The sequence below is a fragment of the Lottia gigantea genome (assembly GCF_000327385.1).
Source record: "Lottia gigantea unplaced genomic scaffold LOTGIsca_151, whole genome shotgun sequence".
NCBI classification, from domain to species: domain Eukaryota; kingdom Metazoa; phylum Mollusca; class Gastropoda; family Lottiidae; genus Lottia; species Lottia gigantea.
In genome coordinates this window covers 5918-32976 of record NW_008707814.1, presented here as the reverse complement: position 1 = coordinate 32976, position 27059 = coordinate 5918, and the positions used below count along the sequence as shown (strand labels likewise).

General features: G+C 32.4%; 2 protein-coding genes across 2 annotated transcripts; one reads left to right on the top strand and one right to left on the bottom strand.

The window, feature by feature from the left end:
* Positions 1 to 5820: 5820 nt before the first annotated feature.
* Positions 5821 to 6923, top strand: LOTGIDRAFT_60186 (hypothetical protein; the record flags this gene model as incomplete). Its single annotated transcript, XM_009050658.1, has 3 exons — positions 5821 to 5870; positions 6158 to 6303; positions 6871 to 6923. Coding segments are annotated over 3 exons (249 nt in total), but the record flags the coding sequence as incomplete, so codon positions are not given.
* A 4409-nt stretch (positions 6924 to 11332) lies between these two features.
* LOTGIDRAFT_238557 (hypothetical protein) lies at positions 11333 to 25873 on the bottom strand (the record flags this gene model as incomplete). Its single annotated transcript, XM_009050657.1, has 20 exons — positions 11333 to 11649; positions 12917 to 13090; positions 13347 to 13450; positions 14667 to 14777; positions 15303 to 15534; positions 15891 to 16004; positions 16920 to 17066; positions 17801 to 17988; positions 18312 to 18387; positions 18823 to 19045; positions 19299 to 19417; positions 19824 to 19945; positions 21054 to 21136; positions 21489 to 21552; positions 21692 to 21811; positions 22317 to 22488; positions 22946 to 23111; positions 23522 to 23631; positions 24003 to 24154; positions 25714 to 25873. The coding sequence occupies 20 exons, from the start codon at positions 25871 to 25873 to the stop codon at positions 11566 to 11568; spliced, it is 2721 nt and encodes a 906-aa protein (XP_009048905.1). The 3' UTR covers positions 11333 to 11565.
* Between the last annotated feature and the right edge of the window lie 1186 nt (positions 25874 to 27059).

Here is a 27059-nt window from a genome sequence, read left to right as displayed (position 1 = left end):
GCCAGTCAGTGTTTCCTCTTCCTACCAACTTCTACCACTGATAATTATGACTTTATAATGCCTCATTTCACTATTTCACTTTTAATGCAGATAACACACTTTTGGCAATGTCTTCCAAACTTTTATTTCATCATTTTCTTCTATAATTATTTTCTATACCCTCTATTCTAATGGAATTTTCATGACTTCCAGTTGTCATAAATTTTACACATTTGACTGTAATTTGCAGGCAACATTGGAATTTTGTCAAAATGTGAAAGATAATTGATATCTGGTAAAAAGTTATCAGCTTTTGTCTATGAATACTGGGTTAATTGCTAATCTAGGTTGAAACTTTGGCTAATACTGTGTATTACTATTTATAATCTTGCTACTGACAAAGAAAGACATGCCTGTGAAGATGAGAACATCCCTTGCAAATTTTCTTGGAAACGTTCTTCTTTGTGCTCAGTTTCTATTGGATGATTACAAATCACTGAGCTGCTACAACAATTACTGTTCAACTATTATGACATGCTTATTATTGCATTACTGTTAGACAGTGGTTCCCAACCTTGTTCAGCCTTCACACCCGTGAAGCAATAAGCTGGACCTTTCACACCCAAAAAATTTATTTCATCCACATTTTCAGCATGTGTTGATGTGAGATGCTCTTTTAATTCAAAATAAATTATTCTCCTACACCAGTTGGCCACACCCCTGACACCCTAGTCCCACACCCCCAGGGGGAATCAGGGCTATAAGGCATGTAGCTTAGAATTGTCGTCCAGTATCATGCAAGATTAAGAGTAAATATTAGATTTGAGATAAACTGCGTTTCCACTGACAATTGTGAAGGAAAGCTAGCTCTAAGCTCTAAGCTAGCTCTCGATCATAAAGTCGCACATTATTGACAGCAGGCGATGTACAAGACTATCGTTAAATTGGAAGTACATTATTGCGCATGACCAGTTAAAGTAAACAAAGCAATAATGGCGGCCAATTCGATGTTAACTTATAAATTTTTAGTTAAAAAGAAGAGAAAACGCAATTCTTACAGTGGATGTAACTTGGACATTCGTAGATACTTGCAGCGACGGAAGAAAGTTCAAATGCTGGTTTTAATTCTGATAAGAATTCTTTTTTTCGTTTGCTATGGAAGCTGCCATTTTTAAAGTTGCGCGCGCTGCCGGAAAGACAAGTACGCCCCCTATTGCCGCACGAGAAAAAGCCGGCCTTTTGTGTTTCCACTGAGTAAATGAAAGCCGGCTTTCATTTGGCCCCCGATAAATTGCCGAACGAGAAAAGCTTCAATTGCCAAACCGTTACGGTTCCCGAACGCTAACGGTTCGGCAATTTGTCAGTGGAAACACAAAAAAGCCGGCTTAGAGCCGGCTTTTTATGTCACTGGAAACACAGTTATATATGGGTATACCAAGTATATCTTGGTGGAAAGAAAGAGATCTCTCTGTTTTCACTATCAGTATTAGAAGTTGTTGAAGTTGTAGCTCAGTGATCTGGAAAGTTCACCTGGGCCTCTTCATACAGTTAGTTTTTAATGAGATTACCACCTGTCCTTTTACCACTGTATTACTTCATTTTACCACGTGGTAAACTCATTGCCTATCATCTGATATGACTATGTCATATAGTGCAGTTTAAATGATGCTCAAAATAATCTTGTGTTCTATCTTTAAAAATATTCTTGTAATTTACTCTTAAAGTTTCTTCAAATCCACCCACATTTCAGTTCATTTGAGGTAGATTTCTGAATGGAAGTTTTTACAGAATGTGCTCTCGAGTGCCTGTAAAAGACGTCAATTGATTCTGAAAGCTTTTGAATTATCTGTAACACTGCTGCTGAAGGAAAATTTACATGCTGAACAGTTTTTATTTGAAACTTTTTTGGATAAAAACCTATTGCATGTCCAAAATATATAGTATACACAAGCTCGTTGGCAAAGTTTTATAAATGTTAAATATGAATAGCAGCCAAATAGAGATTTCATGGATTGAAGTCAAATAAGAAATCCACTCTGTCTTTTCATAGTCTCATTAAAGTAAGTGTTGCTGTTCAAAAGACCTTGACAATAGAATAGTTTCAAAATCTGTTTGCTACAGGCTTTAAGAGCCTGTGACAGTAAAAAATTGAAAAACAGTATGGTAGTTTTATGCAGCTATCCTGACAAAATTTTTCTCATTGCTCACATCTTCATTAGCCCAATAAAGTGCAGAAAGTTTGGACATGAAAAGTTAAAGTTTGATTGTTTGATATAAGATTGGGTTAGTAACTAGACAATAAACATTATAGTTACATGTAGTTTCTAGCAAGCTGTAGAAGGTTTGATGTAATTGTAAGATTAGAACCTGTTAATATTTGACATATGTTCAACTCTAAAACCTGGCAACCATCTAGATAAGGTAGAGTGATATTTTTTTATTTCACCAGACCTAACTTACAATCTAATAGTTAACAGATCATGTTGAAGACATTCTCTATTCTTAAAGCTAGTCTGGTATTAGAAATATGTAAGAATATAGGTGGTTAGTGTGAAATATTCTTCTTTCAACATGTGAAGCAGCAGAAGAAATAGCAGCTGTTGACATCCTTTCTACCCTCCCAGAAAATTTAAGTCTTCCATTGTTTTGTATATGTGCCTTGCTTTCCACTAGTTATCAACATCATCATGTCCAATTCAAAATTGCAGAATCTTAACCTTTGACCAGTTCATGATTAACATTGTAGGGGTAATTGAAAACACACGATTTTTCATGGTCATGGTTATTTGACATACACAGCAGGCCTTAAGTTACAGGGGGTGAGGGAACCCAAATAAAAGATGGATTCCCCCATTAAAAAATTCTGATAACCGACCAATTCCATTACTGCACCATACACCATTGCCCCTCCAGATATATTACTTGTCCCTCCGAACAATCAAGTCAAGCTATAGGTTTGCTCAACAGACACTATTTTACAGATCTATTGAGAAATTCTTGATCTATAGTGCTCATGGACATTTTCATGATTTTCACTTCATAAATGAAATGAATATGTTTTGACCTTGTAATGTGTTTTTCCCTCTATTTTTTATGACCATCCACTAATGAGTTGGTGAAATCTGCTCTCTACATTAATTATAGTGATTAGTTAAGTTGGTCCTGATATTACTTAAACTAGGGAGAAATTCCTTTATCTCAAGATATGGCAATTCTATTAAGAAATAGTTGATGTGTGGCAAATCATTCACCCAGTGTTGGGAAAGAGTTTTACATATGTTGTGTATTGCCTGTTTACTAAATTGTAAAAATGTTGTCTTAATTTAGAAAGTCTGCTTTTCATTTACCTTCATAAACTGGGACGAGCTTTCTTCAATCATTTACCTGGCAGTAACTAAAGTCACATCTTTCTTTACTTTACTTGACACCTTACGTGTTAGTCTATGGTATGCAGCGCTAGCACGAATATTCCTGTATTTGAGAATTCTGATTAAGTTCTTCTGCAGACCAGACTTGGTTGTAAATTGGATATATTTTGTCAACAGTCCTTTTGTTGTGATATCATTGTTTCTTTTCTACGGATTTTATTTCTGAATTTGATCCGTTTCAAATTTGATCCGTTATGATTGAAAAGGGATTTATTTGCAATTTGGTGGAGTAGCGGATATATTAAGTTCCGTGAGAGTGGGATCAAACTGTCTAATCTGTGATAATGTATAATAATTGGGGATATTCGTGGAATTGGAATAACCAGTATAATAATAGATATCCAACTACGGCACCACAACAGTTGTCAGTGACTAACACCTCAGCTCCTAGTTGGCAAGGTTTACAATATTGGGTAGGTGTTATTTACTGTTTTCTAGTGACCACACACAGTTCTTCTCACCAGTCTCCATTCCCAGTTCACACTTTGATAATCTTTCTTTATAGCCTGTAGGAATCTAACGGTCTTAATATGACATTGATATATAGGCACATATCTATCTGATCTCACTGGTCATGGACATTTACAGCAGGAATCTGAGTGAAGAAAACTGTCAAAATTAGAATAAACAGATCTAGTCATTACTGTTGCCGTTCTCTGGGCATCATTTTCTTACCTTCACCTTTGAAGAGCTACAAGTATACAATAATGTTATATTGATAACACAAAATAATTTTCTAGTTAGTTGCTTTCTAATTACCAGTACTAAATGCAACTTAATGTTATATTTCTATGGTATTTTTACAACATGTTGCTTATTGTGTATTTACTTAACAAGTTAAAACTTGCTGAAACATTGTACTGAATGTTGTTTTGGTCCAGGGTGGCTTTTCACCAGATTTATATACCATATAATCTTATCTAAAGGTTATCATTGTCATCAGAGTTTCATTTAAATTCATGTCATTTTCTGGAATTTTTCTCATGGTTAATCAGTGAAAAATATACACACAGCACCAAGAAGATTTATTTTACCAGGTTCTTCAAGTGTGACACCTGTTGGTCAACAGCTGCAACAATATCAGTTCTCTCCCCTTGTTTGTACAGACGTGGAAGTCAGTAGCATGCTGGGTAGATAGAAACAAACCCATGTTATTTAAAATAACCATAATAATGAATGATTGTCTCTGATCAAATTACCATTCACACAAACACAATCACAACACTGTTATATTTAAACATTAACAAATTTCAATTTTAATTATTACATCATATTTTAATCTGAATTTTATTATTGTCATTCATTAATTGACAATGGATTAGTATAGGCTTTGTATTGTTTTTGAACCATTGTCTATCTGTATACATGTCTATGTATAATTTGTAAATTTGTTTTATTTCAATTGGTTTATTTTATATTTTCCAGGGTAACCATTCTTCATTACCAGACAGATCAGCAGATGGAAAGAATAAATTTTCTAGTGAGTATTTAGTATTTATTTTTAAAGAGTTTGGATTCAGTCGAGAGTAATGATATTCTAAGGATGTAGCAGGTTATTGCTTTATAATGTCCAATGTATAAGATGAATCCCTCTTGCTTGCTGACTTCTATTGCACTCAATTCAAGAACGTTAATTTTGAAAGTCCGTCAGTGTTGGCTTTTTCCACCTTCCTGTTATTGAGTCAATAATTTCTGATTTTCTCATTTCAGCTTTAAGAGAACAGCCATCTGATCAGTCCACAACTGATGGATCTATAAAAGTTGAAAAATTAGATAAATCATTGGATATATCTAAAGGTTCCATACCAGATGTGAAAAAATCTGAGAAAAAAATAGCTCTACCTACTAAACGTACTCGGTAAGTATTGTTCTGTTTCAAAGATATGGCTGTTTGCAGCTGTATAACAACCAAATGTTCAAAACTTTATAAACACTGCATTGTTTTTGTATATATTTCTAACAATGATTTTGGGTTTTCATATAAACACTGTCCCAAAGTATACCAAAAATTTTATGAGCAATACAGAAAAAATATTTAATCTCTGATCATTTTGCCAGGTTAGTTTTCTCACCTTAATATAGTGAAATATCAAACCTTTTGTGGAGCAACAAAATTACATGACAACAATCCACTATATTTTTAGGGATGATAAATAGTAATTTAAACAAAAATTAGATTACAACTTACACTACCTATACCACTTAGATTACCTAATAATAAAGTGGACTATTCAGGTTTTGATTTGGAATCAGACCCAAAAGTGTATGTATATCCATGCTGAACTATAAACCACTGTCAGTTTGTTAGTGATACAGGAAACAAATACTAATGCTCTTGATATTATTCTATTTTAGAAGAGCTGCACATCATGATGAAGATGAAGATGAAGAAGAGTGTAATAACCCAGAAGAAAAATTAGAAAGAGAAAAAGTCAGGAGACAAGCAAATAATGCCAGAGAAAGGTAAAATGATAAATATAAGAATAGTATTCAACAAATTCAAAGATTTGGAAAGCTAATTGGAATTGTAAGCACCTGGACAATAAACCGAGGTCCGGTATGTCACAGGCTGTGCACTCGACAGTTGGAAATTGCGAAAGAGTAGGCTAATGCCCCAGTCCTGGCCAAATATCCCTTATTGCAAACTGCATGGTGTTTCCTGTCTTCATCAGCCCAATGAGTTGCAGAAGGGTAGGACATGAAACTCCATCCATTTCATTTCCCTTCTAAAGTGTTATTTATTTTTCTAGAGTTAGAGTGAGAGATATTAATGAAGCATTTAAAGAATTAGGTAGTATGGTATCATTACATTGTTCTAGTGGACAACCACTTACTAAATTAATGGTCTTACAAAGTGCTGTTACAGTTATAACTTCACTAGAAGGTCAAGTTAGAGGTAGGTGTCTAACTGTATTATTCTGACTATAATATGCATACCTTCTAATATCTTCTTCAGGAGCATACACAATGTCAAGCTATTACAAATTTCGTCATATATCTTAACCGCAATAGCCATGTATTTCATTGGATGATACTTCAGGGAATACAGCCAATCAGAACCTTTGACATTAAGACTATAGACATTATGGTTTAATATTGTTTACATACTTTCTGTCAAGCAAACATTCCAATCAAATCATTTCATTCACAACTTCTGTGATACAAGAAAAGTGGCTATTGCAGTTAAGGTATAAGATGGAAGTTCATAATAGCTTGACATTGTAAAGATTTTTGGCTGTAGACATACACCATCCAGTAAACCTTAATATATAGTCTTATTAGTTGTAATGGCGTTAATTAGTTATATACAATTCTCCTTATAATTTGTCAAATTGCTTCAAAGCTTTGACTGGACCCTGATGTAAAGATGATATTATGGTTTCAAATGTTTTAAACGGAAATTATTCATGAATTTGGCAGAATTGGATGCCTTTTTATCATATGAAAATCTCTTCAATTTCAGAACGCAATTTAAATCCTAAAGCAGCATGTCTAAAACGTCGTGAAGAAGAAAAAACAGAAGATATACCTGGTCGAACTATTAATTCTGTGAATTCAGTTGGTTCTGATGATATGACACAGCAGGCAGTACTAGCTGGCAAGGTACGATCATCATCTCCTTTTTATACTTTAGCGTTTTAGTTTTTAAACATTTTAACGAACTTCACATAATTAAATTTAACACTGTTAACATGTGTTTGTTTTTATCTCAGAGTTGACTCATCAATTTAAATATCCTGTCAGAGCACAGTTGGAAAATAAATTGAAATTTTAATTAACTTTTAAATATTTTTTCAATATCAAAGAGCTGTTCTTCACTTTGTAAAAAAAAAAAAAAATAAATTACACCATAGGCATTTACATTTCATCTTTTAAGTATCTTACTGAAGTTTAGAATTTTTTATCACCCTGGATTAGATAAATATATTATTCTGAATCATTGTTACGTTATAAAAGAAATATCTCAAAATCTACAGGATAATTTGGTATTCATCTCAGACAGCCATTCGAAACTAAAGTCCATACAAATTTAGGCTTGAATTTTATTTTTGAAATTCTGAAATTTACACTTCATGTGTGACTATGTCTAAAAAATTTCATAATGAAGAACAGTCAATGTTAAATGTTTATCATGTACATACCAAGCCCACATTAACTTTTGACCTTTTGGATAGATAGTGCGGTCCTGAGCAGACAGGAGAGAGCAATCCAGGCGGTGGATGGTGGTAGCCAAGTATATCCAGTATAGTGAGATAACGGACCAGTATCAGATATATAGTAGAGGACAAGTGATAGAAGATATGACCACATAAAGAACCCAGTGAAAAAATTACAAATTGATAGTTTTAAATGGTATATATATAGAGATATTGGGAACATTCTTGGAAGCCTAGAAAATTCTGGTAATGTGTTGAAATGTGATTTATTTTGGGTGAAGACTATAAAGTAGATGTGTGTGTGTATATTCTCACCTTCATGCCTTATGTATGATAAAATAAATAAAAATATAAATAAACAGTTTATTATATAGTGAACAATATGGATGACAGGGATATGCTCGTCCACAAAGGAACTGATCGTGCAGTGCTTAAAATAAGAAGACCAAAGTTGTGAACAATGCAAGTGAGTTTGTCACTGCGGAAGGTCTGAAGTGAAATATGATAGCTCTGTATATGATCATATGATTTTAGTTGTGAATGAAATCTTCCACAAAGTGTGAAAAAAAATAACAGCTCTATATTAACCATGTATAAATGACGAAAAAGTTTTTTTTTTTTTTGATCAACTATGATTATTTTCTGATTTCTTGCTTTAACAAAATGAAAAGCTGAATTAATCGTTAACATTGAGATCATTGTGTATATCATCTATTCATTCAGTGCAACGTTTTGATTTTTTTCTTCGTCAATTTATTGATGATAACATTTGAGTTTCAACTAAGCATAATTTACAGGAGATAAAATCATCTCAAGTCGTGCATAAAGATAGAAATATTAACTAGTGAAGATAGGACCTCCATATCTTGTGTTCTAGATTACTTGTCTTCAGTTTATTTTATAGTGCACACTCATAGTGTTTTTTTTTTTTTTTCTTTGGTGCATTTTTAATCTGAACATATTATTTCATGTGTATAAAGTATCACGTATCATCATCCTATTATCAGACATAATATCGGTGTAGAGAAATGTAGATTGTGTGATGTCTAGCCGAAAAACAGGTTGTTCCATTTATTGTGCCTACTTCAAAATGATGAATTCTATGTGAAATTACAGAAAATTGCATTTATATCTTAAAGACTTGTGTTGAAAACATGTAAAGATTTTATTATATATTTATTTCATTATCACTTTCAAGATTGTTGCTTTTTTTTCAAATCTTGTGGTTTTGTGCTGAATTGATGTGTTTTTCTGGGCATATTTGTCAATTATTTTGGGTAAACATTTTGATTTTGAAAGATATTCAGATCCCAATAGCCAATTTTATAAATTGCAATAGACTTATGGCTGCTCATGGATTAAGGTCAATGGTTTTTGCTAAATTTTCATTGTGGTTTATTCAAATTTGATTTCAATTAAACACACTGTTAACAGTAAATGAGCCATAGAGATCATGATGTTATATTTAGCTGTGATGTTTCCTTCAGCCAACAACTGCATTATACTTGAACTGAACACAAACTGAATATTTTTCATCTTGTGTAAGCCCAAAAATTTCATATGAATACTATTGGACACTAAGAGTTGAATACAGCGTTGAAAAGTTGATATTTCCAAAGCAAGGGAATATCTTTTTGGTCACCACCTTTAAGTATGAACTACCAAATTGAATTTAGTTATATGATATTGCCGATTGACAAATATGCCTACAAAGTACATCATTGTAGTTTTAATAATATATTAATTTAGTTTTTAAGTGGCTTATTGAGGGATCTGAGGGAACTAATGTAGATTGTATGTAAATTATTATATATAAAAACAAAGCATTATACTGTATGATTTTTTACAAACTAAATAAAGGGGCGCTCTGGGTTAAGGATTTTTTCAATTTTTGTCATTTGGGTCCAAAAAAATATATAAACTCTCTGATGTCGCTGATTTATAGTAATATTACCCAATTTGAAACGATGTCACAAATTTTATGGCTTTGTGTGGTAAATAAATCTCAATGAAAACTTCTTAGTTTTTTTCATATAGAATTTAAAACATGTACTTAAAAATCTATTTTACAAATAAGAATAGAGTATTTTATATATACATAGATCTGTTTATAAAGTAATTTTTGCACTTAAAAATTTCATGAGTGTTCGTGAAATAAGGTTTTTTGTGTGACTTTTAAAATGTCATAGCTCTCTAGAAATAAGGTAAATACATCTTTTATTTCAGTGGAATAATCTCGAGTAGAAATTTTTACAATAATCATTTCTGTTTTTTTTTCTCCATTTTTTTTTTAATTCATGTGCTGTGCACATTTTAATTGTGTTCTTAATCCATCTTTATATAACAGGGTGTCTTTTACGTGATTCCAATTCTGATAATTTTATGATTTTGTTGCTATAACAACGGCAAAATAATCCTAATCTTGAATTAGTTTTTAATCCAAAATTAACATATAATGTCAAGGTGCTTTTTGAACAGCTCAATTCTTCAAAAAAAAAAACCTGGAATTTGTGAAAATATTTAGAGGATTGACTTTATTTGGTCATTGCATGGCTTTCTTGAACTGAATAACTTAAGAGTTAATGATCGTTTATATTCGGACAATTTTATGGGTTTTTTTTTTTGATTGTAAAAGATATCACCAAAATGTTCAAATTGATTCATTACTAATTATATTTGGTTAACAAATTGTACATATAAAAATTATATCTCAAAATTGTTGATTTTGTAAAGAAAATATAAAACCTTATAGAAATATAAATATCACATCATTGCTAGAGTTGTGAATTATTAGGATGAAAATGAAACCCATCTAGATGAAAAAACATCTAGTTATGGTAAAAAGAATGGTAAATTTTTTTTTACATGCTTTTTCTGAACTGAATTAAAATTATTTATTTTTTAAGACAATTATGGTTTAATTAATGTTTTTAAACAACTTTCTTAAAACTTGTTTCACATTGTTGTTAATTAAACAAAAATCACTTTCAGCAGTGCATTTCAAATTGACTTAACAAAATTAGTATGGAAAGCAAACTTTAATGTGTTTTTTGGTTCCATTGATGTCAATGTGAAGGGTATTTTAGAACTCAAGTTAAGTTTTTAGTTTGATGAAATTTAGCTTGTGAAAAAGCCTCATTATGTAAATGTATAAATTGTTTAAATAATTTTATGTAGCAAGAGATTTTGTCCTTTCTAGTAGTATTAATAACTGAAAACAAGATAATTTTTTTCATAGTTATCTTGTTACCATCTGTTTTGAGGAAAGCTTAAAATCTCTTACATCTTACTGGTCAATCTTTTTTATTTCCTGTTTTCTGATTGGCTATAATGTTGTTCCACAGACTGTTATGTGGATTGGGCTTCCAAAAATCAGAGTTTGCCGCGTTCATCAGTCAAATCATTATCATTGTAATATCTACAAACTATGTAAATGAAATATCAGCATGTTTTGAGCTAATAAATCTTGCATGCCAGTAGATGGTTTCATTTCCTTTCTTGGTTTTACTAGCTGTTATGTTCACCTCATCAGAAGCGAAGTGGGTCAGTCCAAAGTCTAAGGACACAAATCCCAGTGTCTCATCAATTACTTGAAAATGTAATGACTGAAATTCAGTGAGAAAATTGAAGTTTTGGTTGTCACAATTTGCTAGCTGAAGTAGATTGATCAGATGGATATGAGGTGGGGGGGTCCTTAAGAAACTCAAAGGTCGGAGAGTTGCTCAGACTTTCCCTGACCTCAACTCAAACTAAAATGTAGATTTTTTTCAACAGTCAATACTATAATGAAATTTTCCTGATAAATCATCTTGATGTACAAAATAGAAATAATAATTGTTACTTTTATATTCAATTCTCAATAAATATTTAACGAGAAATTTAAATACTCTTGAAAAATACAAAATCATGATTTTAGAAAACTATAAAGAACAGAATAATAAAAAAATCACAGTTAAATATCACAGATTTACATTTTAAGTTAAAAAAATTAATGAAATATTTCATAGTCTTAATACTCTGTCTCTTCTAACATCATCACATATATTCTGTATTTTACTGGTCAGATCTCCTAATATTAAATACGTCTAAAAAAAAACAAATAACACCACAAATTAAAGAATATTTACACAAAATAAACCAAGAAACGTAAGCATTGTAATGCGCAGTACTACCTATGTCATCATATCTGGAATACAGGTTTTGACATAGTCTTACTAACTCGTATTAAACTAAGCCCACTACACTTTGTTTTGTGGGTTTGGAAATGAGATGATGCAACATTCTTTCCTAGTAAATATTCCACAGTAAGGTTTGACTCAATTCTATATTGTCCATTTTAATCAAAACATTTCATATCAGAAAATATTTAGCTATGAAAATGTAATTTCTCTTACTAGTAATACCACGGTCTCAAGGAAATATGAGGAATGGGGGTATGGTTTGGTCTTATATCCTAAAGTATTTATACATGACCAAGCAATATGAAATGAGTATCTTTGCATGATGAAAAGATTCCTCAAAACAATATACCACTACGAACAATTTAAAAATTTTCATGTTGTGATTATACATTTCAAGTACGAACTTTGACCAGTTAAACCCACTTATTTAAAAGCAACAGTCAGTGGTACTACTTGAGTAGAAGATTCCAATCGAATACAATTCAGGATTAAATTAGATGAGAAAATGGAGGGTAAAGGACCCTTGAAATAAGCATAGAAAAAATTTCACAAAACGCTTATGATAGTTTATACCCTTACTATGATGCTACAAACATGAAACCTTGAAATCCATTTAGATTTTATAATTGGACTTCCTAATTAAAACTATTATTAATACAAAGATGATGAAAATAAACCTGGATTAATATTAACCTTGAAATGTTTAATCCTTATTGTTAGATTATTGAAGGTTAATTAACCCTTTAGTTAGAATTAAAAAGCTTAAGAACAGATTATCTCTATGACCTTGATAACAAAATTTTTTAATATCCTCTCTGCTTTTTAGAATCAAAAATAATTTTCGGGTAGTTTTTTTTAGTAATCTATAGGTCTAAGACTTTGATGTCTGCATAAGCCCACATATCTCATTCTGCACATAAAGAGTAGGTTTATGCCGCTGTCCTGGCAAAATTACCCTCATTGTACAATGCATCTAATTGCACTGTCCTGGAAAAAATTTAATTCATTTTACAATGCATGGAATTGCATGGCATCATTTTTTGTCCATTGGTTGCAGGAAAGTGGGACACCATTCATTTCATTTTTTTGTTCATAATTTTTCTTTCCATGGTTTCTTAAAAAAAAACCTTACCAATATACCGTTAACTATGAACTTATGTTTAATACATACCATGCTATATAGTTTTTCTTTATATTTTTTATCAACTACAGAATCAAATGTTGGAGTAGGTGAAGGTGTTGGTGTTAAACTATTTTCACCAATGGGTGTTATAGCATCTATACGACTCGGTGTTTTCTTAGGTGCTGGTGTTATTTTACCCTTACTTTCTACAGGCTTAGGCAACTGCAATTCAAGACAAAATCTTTTTTAATTTTCAGAAAATTTCAAGGAATGGAATAGGTCATAATCGGACTATATGACAAACCATAAATAGTGTTATGATTAGCTATCTTAAGAGAATTGTAAAGAGGTTTTCAAAATTTTGAATGTGATTAAGGAAACTGCTAGCATGCTTTATCATAAGGCTCTTAGCGACAAACAGCATCGAACACTTGGTATGAATCTTATGCCTAGACAGTCGTAGAAATGAGACACTGACCTCTTTTGCTCCCTTGGTACCTTTAACTTCTTTAGTTGGGGTAACTTTCTTGTCCTGTTTAGGTTCAACTTTGGGTTTCTCTACTGATTTGGATCTTTTATCACCTGTAGACAAAGAGACAAACTTTTTTAATAACCTCAAATTTCCCTCTGCCATTGTTAATGGTATTTTGCCAATCATTCTAGATACATGAATTTATTGGATTTAACATTTATTTACATTTGTCTTTTAATAAAATGTACACCACCATGGGCAAAGTGTTCTGTAGTGGTTTTGCAAAGGAGATAAGCCAAAAAACCTGATTTCTCTGTCACTGACCTTTATACAGGCATGAAAGAAACTAATTTTCAAGTATAGAAGTTAAATGAAGTAAAAATAACTTTCTGATCAAAGAACAAAAACAAATTGAAGAACAAAATCAAAGTCTTTCAAATTCAAAAATCTTTCAATCTAGCCATCAATTCAACAGAAACAGGCCACAATAAAATTGAAATAAATACAGTAGGTTGAATAATATTGAGATCATTTCTTAATTGGTTATTTTATGTTAGATTAAAAGCTGAATATATTTTGATGATTATTTTATTCAAAGCAGAAGTAATGATATAGCCGGTCTAAGGGAAATAACTCTAAAGAATAAAGAAAAGAAATCAGACTACAATCATTGTAATAGGTTTGAAATATTGAAAGGGTTAAAAAGTTGAATTTTCTAGCCACACTAACTCACCCATTCTATTTTTTTCTTCATTAAAAAGGAAATAAAAATCAATAAAATTGAAAAAAGAAACAAAATATAAATATAACAAATTAAACTAGATACAAAACTAAAAAAAATGACAAAAAATGGATTAAATCTATTTTACATTTATTGGAGTAGTTTTCGAGTCTTCATTGAATTTTTCTGAGGCCTGTATGTAAAAGTATGTAATAAAACAACAACAGTTAGCAGTTGTTCCTTGCCAAACTGAGCACAAAATTTTAACTTTAGGTTTCCTTGTAACTATTTTGTTCATATACCTGAATTTTTCATTTTGTTCCTGATGACTGTGGGAGAACCATTTTTAGAAGTATTTATCCATGATGATTTTTAGAAATATTGAAACAAATGATAATTGTTATATTTAAATACTTTCGTATACTAGAAATAAATTCTATAAAAATCTAAAAAAAATATATGTAAATCTAATTGGGTCTTATATCTAGGTCCTGGATGTTAAAATTAGCCATTCCATTACATTGTAAAAAACTACACTAATCTAAATTTGGTCTATGACTATAATGTTGTTCTAGTAATATCAGCAGTCTACTAGCTTTACTCACTAGCTACTGGTAGGTCAGTTTCTCCAGACCCAAGTCGACCAGCTCGAACTTTTCCTTTTTTCTTATTTATGACTGGTTGATCAAGAAGTGGTGCAGGGATTTCAGTTTCTTCTGATTGGAAAGGGTATTAATTCAAATTGAACTTTTTATATTTATCATATAGCTATATATAAGTTGCTTGGACTACTTAATATCTTATATTTTGATCATAATTGATCATTTTTCATTTTAATCAAAAACAATTATCCTCATTACATCTATTCAAGTTTTCAGCGGACCCTAAAACTATCCCAATGATTCCACCTGATGCCAGAGTTTTATTGGGTGCCATTGTGTGTTCGATCACATCCTATTCAAAGCATGAAAACAAATAGTCCAATTATTTCATTGGATTGTAAACTTGTGACTACGGTAAATTACAGCTCCCAACATAAAAACTGTAGGCTTATGGTTTTATAGAGGACTCTGATTGACTGTATGTGTTAGCTAACCATCCAATCAAATTGCTGTATATACAAAGTTCTGTGATACAAAAAAGGTGGTTATTTCAGTCAAGTACAAGTAATAGCTTGACATTGTGAACATGATATTGACCATATTTCAAGATAATGTATAAAAACTAATTTTAAAACTTACTTGTATCTGAAGAATCATTAAAGTCTTTATCAGGGAGACCAATAGTTTGACGTAAATATATAGAATATCCACACATATTGTCTAGAGCTTCTGATAAATGATTATAAGCCAGTTTCTCCATTTCTTCTCGAACTGGTAAAGTTGGTATGAAAGACATTTTATTTACAGCTAGACTAACTTGATTTAACATTGGTTCCTTTAATTCATCATCTTCAGAGAGTTCTAATATTTTCTACAATAAATTACAAACGATGCTCCTTAATGGACTGAAACAGGCAATGTCATGCAGTGTGCAATGAGGGAATTTTCTCTAACCTTTATCACTGACCAGAGGAAACTGATTTGAGAAATTTGAAAATTCTTGACATTGTCCCATCCAAACAACTAAATACATTTTCCAAGGCAGCCTCTCCAAAAAGCATCATTGGCAAGAGAAACAGGTTTAAAAATCCAATTGTATTATATCGAACCATGCAGAGATTGAACCCTTGACTGGCAAGCAAGCTTCTTGCTCACTGCCACCACAGCTGCAAATGCCTACCATGAGACCCCTTAAGATAATATAACTATATATTCAAGAATACAAACCTCTTTCAGTGTATCTAGTGATAAATCCCAGTCTGCTGTATCTCTTTCTTCTAATGTAAATAACTGTTTATATATTCTCTTTAATTCTTCAACTTGTTCATATTTATAACACACCTAAAATAGAAATCATTAGAATATTGGTCTACAATAGAGGGTAAACCTGAAATATGCCAATATTTCTCTCTGATTGCTATCAACCATCAACATCTCCAATTGACTTTTTTCAGAATCGTATTTGTTTTCCATAAATTGAAATATCACCTCTAAAATAGTATGGAATATTGTAAATTTTTATTTGGAAAGAGTTCATATTCATACGTTTTACTTTTCTGCACCATGTGGCCTAATAAAGATGGGCAACGCCATGCAGGGTGCAATGAGGAAAATTTTGCCAAGACAGCGGCATTAGCCTGCTCTTTTTTCGATTTCCAACTGTCGAGGGATCTTTAACGTGCATAGCCTGTAGCACACGGGGCCTTGGTTTATTGTCCCATCCGAACGACTGGACGCTTTTTCCATGTCAGCCTGCATCACTGACAGGGGGAAACCAGGTTGAAAAATCTGAAGGTATTATCTCGACCTATGCCGGGATTGAACTTCAGGTTAGCGAGCAAGCATGTAACTCACTGAACCACCGCGGCTCCCTAGTTCATATTCAAGATACAATTTCATATGTTATATAACCTTTTATTTTTTGACATTCTACGATTAGTGTTTTTATTTGAATTTTGAAACAACAGAAGAAGAGTAGTTTGTATTTACATGTTTTTCCTATTACAAACTTCATCTTATACCTTGTCTGCAATAGCCACCTTTCGTATGTCACAGAAGTTTGTAAATCCAATCAAATCGGTGATAAGAAAAGTGGCTATTACAGTCAAGGTATAACAGAAAGTTAGTAATAGGTTGACATTGTACAGATGATGTTTTTATAATACAAACAAATTATTTTTATTTAAGTTAATAAAACAAGACATAAATTTGATGTAATGATAGAAATAGTTTGTCTGTTAGATTGGTTAAACTTACCCCATGATTAAGTCTAGTGAAAGTGTCTTCCTCTGTAATATAAGCATCAATAGGTGAACGACATCGTTCTGGTGTTCTAATACCATCTATTAATTCATATAATAAATATTTGACAACTTGACAAGCCTGTTTATCTTGTAGATCTTGCTATAATTATAAATAAAAACCAGACTTATTTACAAATCAACATCCAAAATTCCCCCAAAAATTTGAGAGTAATTTCACAGAAAGTGAAGTGAAATGGAGATCTATATAATATATTAAATACATGACAGTTACATATATTACAGTCTCTATTAGACATGACAGAGTTTCTATTTGACATGACAGAGCTTCTTTTAGACATGACAGAGCTTCTTTTAGACATAATGGTGATAGGGTTTCTACACAAAGAAACAAAAGGGCTTCTATTTGAAATATCAATTTCTTTTAGACATGACAGCTTCTATTAGACATGAAAGAGCTTCTATTAGACATGAAAGAGCTTCTATTAGACATGACAGAGCTTCTATTAGACATGACAGAGCTTCTATTAGACATGAAAGAGCATCTTTTAGACACGAAAGAGCTTCTTTTAGACATGACAGCTTCTATTAGACATGAAAGAGCTTCTATTAGACATGAAAGAGCATCTATTAGACACGAAAGAGCTTCTTTTAGACACGACAGAGCTTCAATCAGACATGACAGAGCTTCTATCAGACATGACAGAGCTTCTATAAGACAGAGCTTCTATCTGATATGACAGAGCTATAAAATGCAACAAAGCTTCAATCTGACAAGATTCTATCAGACATGACAGAGCTTTTATAAGACATGGCAGAGCTTCTACTAGACAAGTACAACCAGCCACTTGTGACCTCTTAATAAATTCTTAATACCTCAATAATTTCTCTATGTTTTTTATAAACGTCTTCTTGTAAAGCCACACCACGTAATGTTACTACCAATGCAGCTCCACCACAAACTACAGGTCTAGTTTCAAATAACCATTGTTCACTAAAAACTCCTGCATTAGGTGACTTGAATACAAACGGAAACTTCATAGTTTCACCTGGTAATACCACACCTGATCAAATAAAATAAGGTTTTACTTTATTTCTACATTAAGTCTGGGGAGACCCCATGGGAGCAAAGCGCCACAAGTTCTACAATCTGGGAGTTCGAAAATATATAAAATTAGAAGCCCAGAGAACTCACTCTGATGATTTCTAGGTTCTAATAAACTTTATCAAAATACTCATCTTTTGATTTTGTACAAAGACGCTGCAAATTAATCAATCTTTACTGAACTGAAGAAGGCTTGCTGGGACTTAATTCTCATTGCTGGGGCCCAGCCCTCCTGTGGACCCCACCCCACCAACAGGACTGATTGTACTATAATTAACTTACCACTACTATTGTTGAAATAAAAACGTTGAATATGAGAGGATTTTACTAATTCAAATGGATTATCATTATCTAGTTTCTGAAGAGAATAAAATACAGGTATAAATATATAATAATTCAGATAAACTTTCCCTGTCAAATAGTGAAACTCTGAGTAACAACATGTTTTTAAGTTAATAAACAAATTCTCTTATGCTTTATTCTTGTTTGTCACATAAATTTACTACAGCTCATTTCATGTTCAGTTAGTTTTTGAAATGGTGGCTAGTTTTCCCAAATGGGATCTTAGATGTAGATAATTCAAAATGGAACAAACAATAGGATGTGTTCTTGGAATTCTTTCTTGGTCTTCAGCCCTAGCAACCAGTTTACCAGTCAGATAATTACGCAGCATATACCCAAGCAGTCAGTAAACCACCGTAACCAAGTGACATCATATGCTTTAAGTTATATTAATTAAAGTTCAGAGTATATGAAGTTTTATTTCATTTAATCTGAAATTTAAACAACTTACTTTCCAATCATAATATATAGAAGTTGTACCATCATTTATAATTTCTAGGTAGGAGGTTATACGTTCATTGGTATAGGATTCAAATGTTACCCTCGCTTCAACACCCATTTCATTCTTAAAACTATGACTATCTCCGGTCCAACGAGCGGGTTGACCAGCAAACTGGATGGAAGGTCCAAATATAGGTGCTGGATGTACATCTGGATGTTCACTTAATGGATCACTGTAAAGATAAGGGGGTATTCAAGACATATTGCATTGCAGATTTATCAGCCAATTAGAACAATGCCTTGCAAACCCTTCGCAACCCTTTTTCATGACAGAGAATATAGCCTGACTGAAAAGAATTTAAATTATAGTTGTCCAAAAATTTTATGTTAGACCACATAGCACCTCATAACACCCAAAATTTCAAAATTACCCACACCAATGTTCAAAAGCCCTGCCCTAGTAAGATTGAACAATATTATACTCACACTATGGTATCTTCTGTTTCTGATTCAGCTTGTATTTCTGTCCAGTCTGTATCAGAATCAACATCAACTGTTGTTTGTAGAGGTCTGTTACTTCCAATGATTTCTAAACCAGCAAATTCCTGAAACATATAAAAGAAATTTTACTTTTTTTTCCAATTATATATCTACAAGCTATGCCAACAGTCTTCAAAACAACTTATGTGTTATTTAACTCCTGTTAAATTTGTTACATTCAAAACTAAGCATTTGGTATGGTCAAAGCGTCAACATCGCTTAGGGCTTTGACCATACAAGAATGCCTTATTTGAATTTTGTCTCCGAGAATTCATTTCTTGAAACTAGCCTTTTTTGGTGCCATGTATAATGATTCAAAGTTGTTTCATATAAAAGGTTGTATAAACTTGGTCCTTCCTTGGCTGGGTTTCTTTACAATTCTTGCTGCTGATGATGGGAAATTACAAATTCCATCATCTGTTGATCAATATCAAGATTGATAGGTTTAAATCAAATGCATTGAAAACTTACAGGTTGGTGTGGGTCAAGTTCATTCATATAAGGTTGTAGTTGTTTGACCCGAGATGACAGGTATGGTGTTTTATGCCAGGGATAATGTACTTCTGTATGATGATCTTCTGCCCAGGTCCATCCTATATAGAGAATATTATCAATTTTAAGGATATATGACCACAGATATAAAAAAAAAAAAAAAAATGTGGCACTTTATGTCATTACTTATCAAATGGCTAGACTGTCTAAATCAGGAGTTTTCAACCTTTTTCTTTCTATTACACCTTTCATGATCTTTGATTGATTGCAGTACACCCTTCCAACTAGAATTTTTATTATTTCCTGATTTTCTCTTAGGTTAATCTTTTTCCATGTTTGAGAATATAGCCTGACTTCAGTTTTACGCCAGACTACATAGTGTCTCATTACACTACAAAAATTTTCCCCATTGAAAACTCTAAAGATAGTGGACCATAGCCATATACACCCACCACGGCATGCAGATGGTAAATATTCAAGCAAGGGCAAGGGCAATAACTCTGCTTCTAACGGTCGAAAATAGCTCAAATTTGAACTTGATCTTCATTTTATGAATATGTAGACACATACCGAATTTCATTTGACGGATGGACCGACGGATGGACAGGGGTGCCGACAATATACGTCCACATAGAGAGATGTGGGCGTATAAAAATTTATATTAATAGTATCCACAGAAAATATATAAGAGAAAACTGAGATTAAACAGATATACAGATAAATTCTTACTGTCTTTATGGAATAGTATATGTTCTAGCAGCATTAATAAACAAATTAACATATTATTGATATTGAATTATGAATGATTTAATAAATAAATGAATTAAAAGACAAACAGGGATTCTTTTTTTTTGTTGAATTTACACTCATTCTTCAATATCTTTGCTATTAACATGATAACGGAGCATATCCTTTATTACAATCACTACAAGAACCTTTGTTGTGAGATTTTTATCAAAACAAATTTATCCTGAGATGAAAATACTTTGGTAGATTTTTATATGAATTTTAAAACCACATTATAATTCTAAAAATTCAACCCTTTTTCACAAAAGCCATTTAAGAATAAATGTATTCATGTATCTTAAGCTGCAATGGGGCATAAATATCAGAGTAACTTAATATTCCAAAAAAAAAATTGTCAGATTCCAAAATTTTCAAATGTATTTTGGTCAGAGCTCTTCAAAAATAAGGTAGAAAAATACTAACCTTTTTCTTTACGAACAGATTGTGGAATACCAATATGTTGTACTGGTGGTCCTATTCCTTTTTCTGTATCTTTTAAACTCATACTATAAATAACATAGTAAAATATTCATTGAATGAAAATGAAAGAAACAAGAATAACAACCAAGGTTCACAATTAAGGATCCTTTCTACTGGCTAGTCCTTGGCCAAACTTCTTGGCATTGATCCCTCCCAGATTATCCCTACCCATTTGCTAGGTCAACTGGAATTACGAGTGAAACATATTCAAGGTCATCGTTGATCAAAATTAGAACCCACAATCAATGACGTCATATAAAGTTTTGTGAACTGTTGAAGAGGCTGGTAAGCTGACATACACAGTTTGTAAGTGGTATCATGTGTTGATAGACAAAAGAGAAAATTAAAAAAGACAGAATCATTGAGTAAAAGACTTACTGAATACCATTAATATTGTCTCCTAGTAATTTCTGTTGATTCCAAAACTCACTGCCAACACGATCTAAAAATTATATAAAATATATCTATTATATATATATAAAAATAAACTGGGTACCTCTTCACATAAAAATACATATTTTTTACAAATTATTATAATATTTTTTGAAAAAGCAGGGAAAACAAAAAGAAAATTCACTTACATCCTTTACCGTAGTCTATAGCTGGAATAGTTTTCTCAATTACGTCTCGTTTTTCTTGTAAAACACGGTAATTATCACCTTGATTCATTACTAAATCTTCTGGTGGTACTTGTAATAATTCTGTAATATGGAAATGAAATGGTGTTTCACATTTCTCCACCTGATTGGGCTAACAAGGAACATTATGCAGTATGCAGTGAGGGAAATTTTGCCAGGCTATATTTTGAGGGATCTTGATTTACAGTCTAATGACTATTTCTATTTTAGCCTTCTGACCTGCATCCCTGAAATGGGGTCATTTCGTCTATTAAACTAAAGAGATTGTAAACTTTTTTGTGTATCTGTGACATTGATAGAATTTGCACCATTCCAATTTTCAATCAGACATCTCAGGCTCTTACAATTCCAGAAAACATTTTATAATGTCACTATAGCAAAAGCTGCTATTAATATAATATAGGACCTATAAAACACATAATTTAAGTGGAATTGAAAGAACAACAGACATCTGATTGAAAATTGGAATGGTGCAAATTGATGCTATCAGTGCCCCTAAGACAAATAATATTTTTTTAAAATCTCTTCACAATCCCTTTAAACCTTACTAGTGTCAAAATCAACTTACTAGAAATGTATCCCTGCTGTTTTTTCCTTTCTATCATTTTCATCTGCCAGTTTATTAAAGCATTATTCTCTTCAGCTTGTCTTCGTGTTTTCTGAGATCTGGGTCTTTTCTTTTCATATTTAACTGTAGGTTTATCAGATTGATCTAAATCAAGTGTTGGTGTTTCTACATTCTACAATTTAAACAGATCTTTTAATGAATGCAGAGGTTTTCCCTCCTTTTGAGAAAATGAAATAGAGTTTTAAATCCAACTGTTTTCGCCACAGATTGAAGACAGAGCACCGTGCAGTATGCAATGTGGTATTTGTTGTCAGGGCATCACTATATATGCCTTCTTTTTTCAATTTCAGACATTCAAGGGATCATCAACATGCAGAGATTGTAATACACAGGGCCTTGATTGTCTGTTCCCAATAAAAAATACTTCAATGTAATCTATACCAAGATTAAACCATGATCCTTCAAACCCTAGAATTTCAGGTTAGCAAGCAAACTGTGTCACCTTGGCTGCCTTTCTCTAGATTCTCTGAAAATTTTCATCAAGTTACTTGCTGAGTTCAGGCATCTTAATATGTATCAGAAATACAGCAGATAGTGATAAAGAATACAATACAAGGGAAATAACTCACAATAAAATCTCCACGTTTGACAGCCTCATTATGAAACTCTTCAAATCCACCCAGAATACTGTGTGATAGTACATCTCCATTATAATTATATCTAGGTCCAGCATAACCAGTATAGTTAATAGGTTTTAATGGTGCATCTTCTGGTGCTGGTTTAGCTACAGTAACACTGAAAAATAATTACTGAATTTGTAGGCATTTTAAAGGGGAAAGAAGAACATTATATATTGATATATTATTTACTATTAGCTATTATTTTTTCCATTGGACTAATACAAATTCGTGTGGCGTTTATCACCATTACTCATTGATGTCATTGTATCAAATAGGCCGTCTCCAATGTAAACAATCAAGAAATATTAAAGCCTTATGCACATTTATTTAATTTTCCTGCCAAACTTGTCCTGATATACGACCATAACCGCCATAGGGTAACAGTTTATTGCTTAAATACTATTTCTGAAATTTATTGACTCAACATTTCATATGCTCAGTCAGGCAGCATTATCGAAAACAGTACATGTCCATGTAACAACCAATTTGTGGACATTATTTCAGTGCTAGCTTGTCTCTACTTACTTGAGAGGTTGAGGTTTGCCTGGTTCTGATGGAGGTCTAACTTTACGTATGCTGACATTTTTAATAACGGGTGTACTTTTTCTTTCTGATGGTGGTCTAGGGTCATGAAGCTACAAAAAATATTAATAAATGAAAAACATGCAAAAGTTTGCAAATATAGGAATTCGAATGCATGTTCTCAAATTTCCTAGGTTGCCATGGAAACATCTGCAGTATTAAATCAAAGTTTCTTTTAAGACAATTTACTAGTAAAAGATTTCTGGTTTTTTATTTCATTTATGATAGATATGAAAACAGACATTTGTGGAATTCAGATAATAAATTTGTTGGTTAGCTAATATTTGTTAAGTTTTTAAATAAATTTGTTCATCAAATTTCTGCAAAATCACCAAAGTTTCTATTTCTACTTATTTTGTAATCCAAGGCTTAAATTTGACCTCCTGGCTCTGTACAATTAATTATAGATTTTAGTTATAGTTACCTTTTGTATTTCTTCATGTTTGATTTGTAATTTTTCAATGTCTTCATTCCATATAACATTCATAGAGGGTGGTCTGTTTTCATCTGATACATCTTGGGATGGTGTAGTTGACTTCTCTGGTGTCCCATCTCGCTTTTTATTTTTCAACCGATCTGAAATTACAAAATTATCACGTCAACTGTTTGCTCACTTTGTACACTACAATTACAAACTAGAACAAAAACATTAGAATATGATGTCATTTGCTTTCCAAAGGTTACATTGAAAAGAAATAGTTATCGTGGGTTCTAAGCTTGGTCAGCTGGTGAAAATATTCCAGTTGACCCAGCTGGAAATGGGTTTAGATAATCCTTGAAATATCCATGCCAAGAGGATTCATCAGGTACAGCTTGAAGACCGGATCCTAGTAAGTCTAAATTGTTATCCTTGTGAAAGAAATTGTTGTTTCTTCTTTTTCTTTTGAAACTTTTGAAACTTTGAGTCCAATACTTCCATTTTCTTTCTTTTTATTCAAAATAATATCAATATTTGTATTCTGCTTTAACATTCATACATTTTGTTTAAAACTTCATAGAAAACGGAGAACAAAGTCCAACTAAATCCATATGACATTAACATCCCTTACTTGGTCCAGAAGGACGTCTGCTAAGACCTGTAGATCCAGGACTCAACTGTTTACTTTGCCTCCTCAATAGAGACATTATATCACAAACTTGGGGAGCTTTCTACATGCTGAGCAGACTTTAACCACTAGTCAACTGATAGTAACTATAGGGGTTGCCCTTAATACACAAAGATGGGTCAAACTAATCAAAAGTGACAGGTTTGGTCAATTCTACATTATGAATGTGAGAGGTTATTGAAAAGCATAAGTCTTGCCATTGTTAAATACAATAGAAATGATTCTTACTAGTTTTAATTTAAAGATTAATATTACATTGAACAATGCAGGACAAAGTTCATGGTGGGTACCTTCGGTACATTTTATTTGATCAGAGTAAATTATTAAATATATCACTTGATTTGGACAAAAAATACCTTCATGGTTCATGGTTGCTTGACAAACCTGGCCCTACCCATGCCAGGACTTATAGATGTAATATTGTCACAGTTAGGACCAGACTCAAAAGTTTACATTTTATGTGAATTGCTCTGATCCATTTTTAGATTTCTAATTTTGAGAATGACAAAAGAGAAATTTGGCAAAATTTTTGGTATTGATACAAAACTGAACAATTAATGAGTACATCAAGACATTTCCAGATATTCTGTAATGTCCGTGTGCCTGACATAGTACCACAATACAGTCAAAGGGTAGGCTTTATCCCTCTTTGTACAACTCAAGTTAAGGCTACCCTAGACTGTATTGTGGTACAGGGTGAGAAAATCTTTCTTTCCCAAAATTTCAAGCTAATTCACAGTTTGACTAATCTTAGTTGCAGCTTATAACTTAGACTATAGAAATTGTGACCAGTGTCACAAGTAAGGCAGGGTTCGCTCAAACTTTTACCTTATGTAGCCTTGAAAAATATCACTCATAAATAAACCAATTACTAACGATCCGAATCACAAAACCAAACACAAAATCCAACAACATATTGGGGAAACATTGGTAGCAGGTAATAAACAGGAAGTAGATCAACCATAAATGAATAAGTATTTCATAATGAAAAGAGATAACAGGTGTCTAGAAGAATAAGCACTAACTTACTCCAATGTTTCTTCCTTATAGTTGTTGTTAAAAAATGTTTGCTGTCTTCAGAATTGGACCTTCGACTGCAGCAAGCTGGTGCTGATTTAAAACGAGCAATATCAGATTTATGCTGAACTGGAAGTTGAACTGAAGCACTGCGCTTAGTTTGTCCAGACATCTGTCTTCACTGAGTTATCAAGATTTGTGACTTATCAAAAGGCTTGGCTCGGGTTTCTTAACATAATACAACATGTTCATGTCTTAACCATGTTTATCTTAAATTCCTAATTAGATATTAAACCATTTTCAACATTAAACAAACACCATGAAATAGAGTGAGAGAGCATAGTTTGGACATAATTAACTTTGAACATGACTAAACTAGTCTGTTGTTTTACTAACACTTTATCTAAGTAAATACTTAACATATTTCACCTGCTCTAATTATTACAACATATTTTAGACTTGCGAACAATACACTACTATTTAAATAAGAAAACTAATGGTAGAAAAGGGGCTCCGATAGCCAAATATACACTGATGATTCAAAAATTTCATCACATCCATTGTCGACATGGACAAAACACTGATCACAACTAGGAACAACTGTTAGTTGGCTGAAGTCATATGGATGGAAATAATTCTGACTGCTCAGTCCACTGACAAGATGCCATTTTTGTTTTTTGGTAAAACACAAGCAGGATGGCAACTTCAGCTATTTTTTGTTGTTGGTTCGTTCAGCCGATTAATCAAATTCTCAAAGATGCTGTCTGTTGCAAGTCTATAAAATACTAGGAGCTAGTTTTCACATTCATGTATATACTGTTCTAAGATGGTAGACCTCAATTCAGTTGCCATTTTCCCACAAATAATACGAAATGAAATGATGTTGAGTTTGAGAAAGATGTCTCCTACTTATTCTGAAGATTCAACTAATAATATTGAGCCAAAACTAAATCAAACTGCTTAACTTATTACTATACTCTGTTTTTAATTATTATGGTAAAAAATATAATCAGATTAATCACCTGTATACACAGAAATATATAGCATATTTTAGAAATATTATCTGTATAAATCACAATGCTTTTTATAATAGAAAATAAATGAAATGAATGGAGTTTTACGTCCTACTTTTCTGCATCATGTGGACTAATGAAGATGGGCAACGCCATGCATGGTGCAATGAGGGAAATTTTGCCAGGACAGCCGCATAGGCCTGCCCTTTTTTCGATTTCCAACTGTCGAGGTATCTTTAACGTGCACAGCCTGTAGCACTCAGTGCCTCGGTTTATTGTCCCATCCAAATGACTAGACGCTTTTTCCATGTCAGCCCCTTTTACCTGACAGGTGGAAACCAGGTT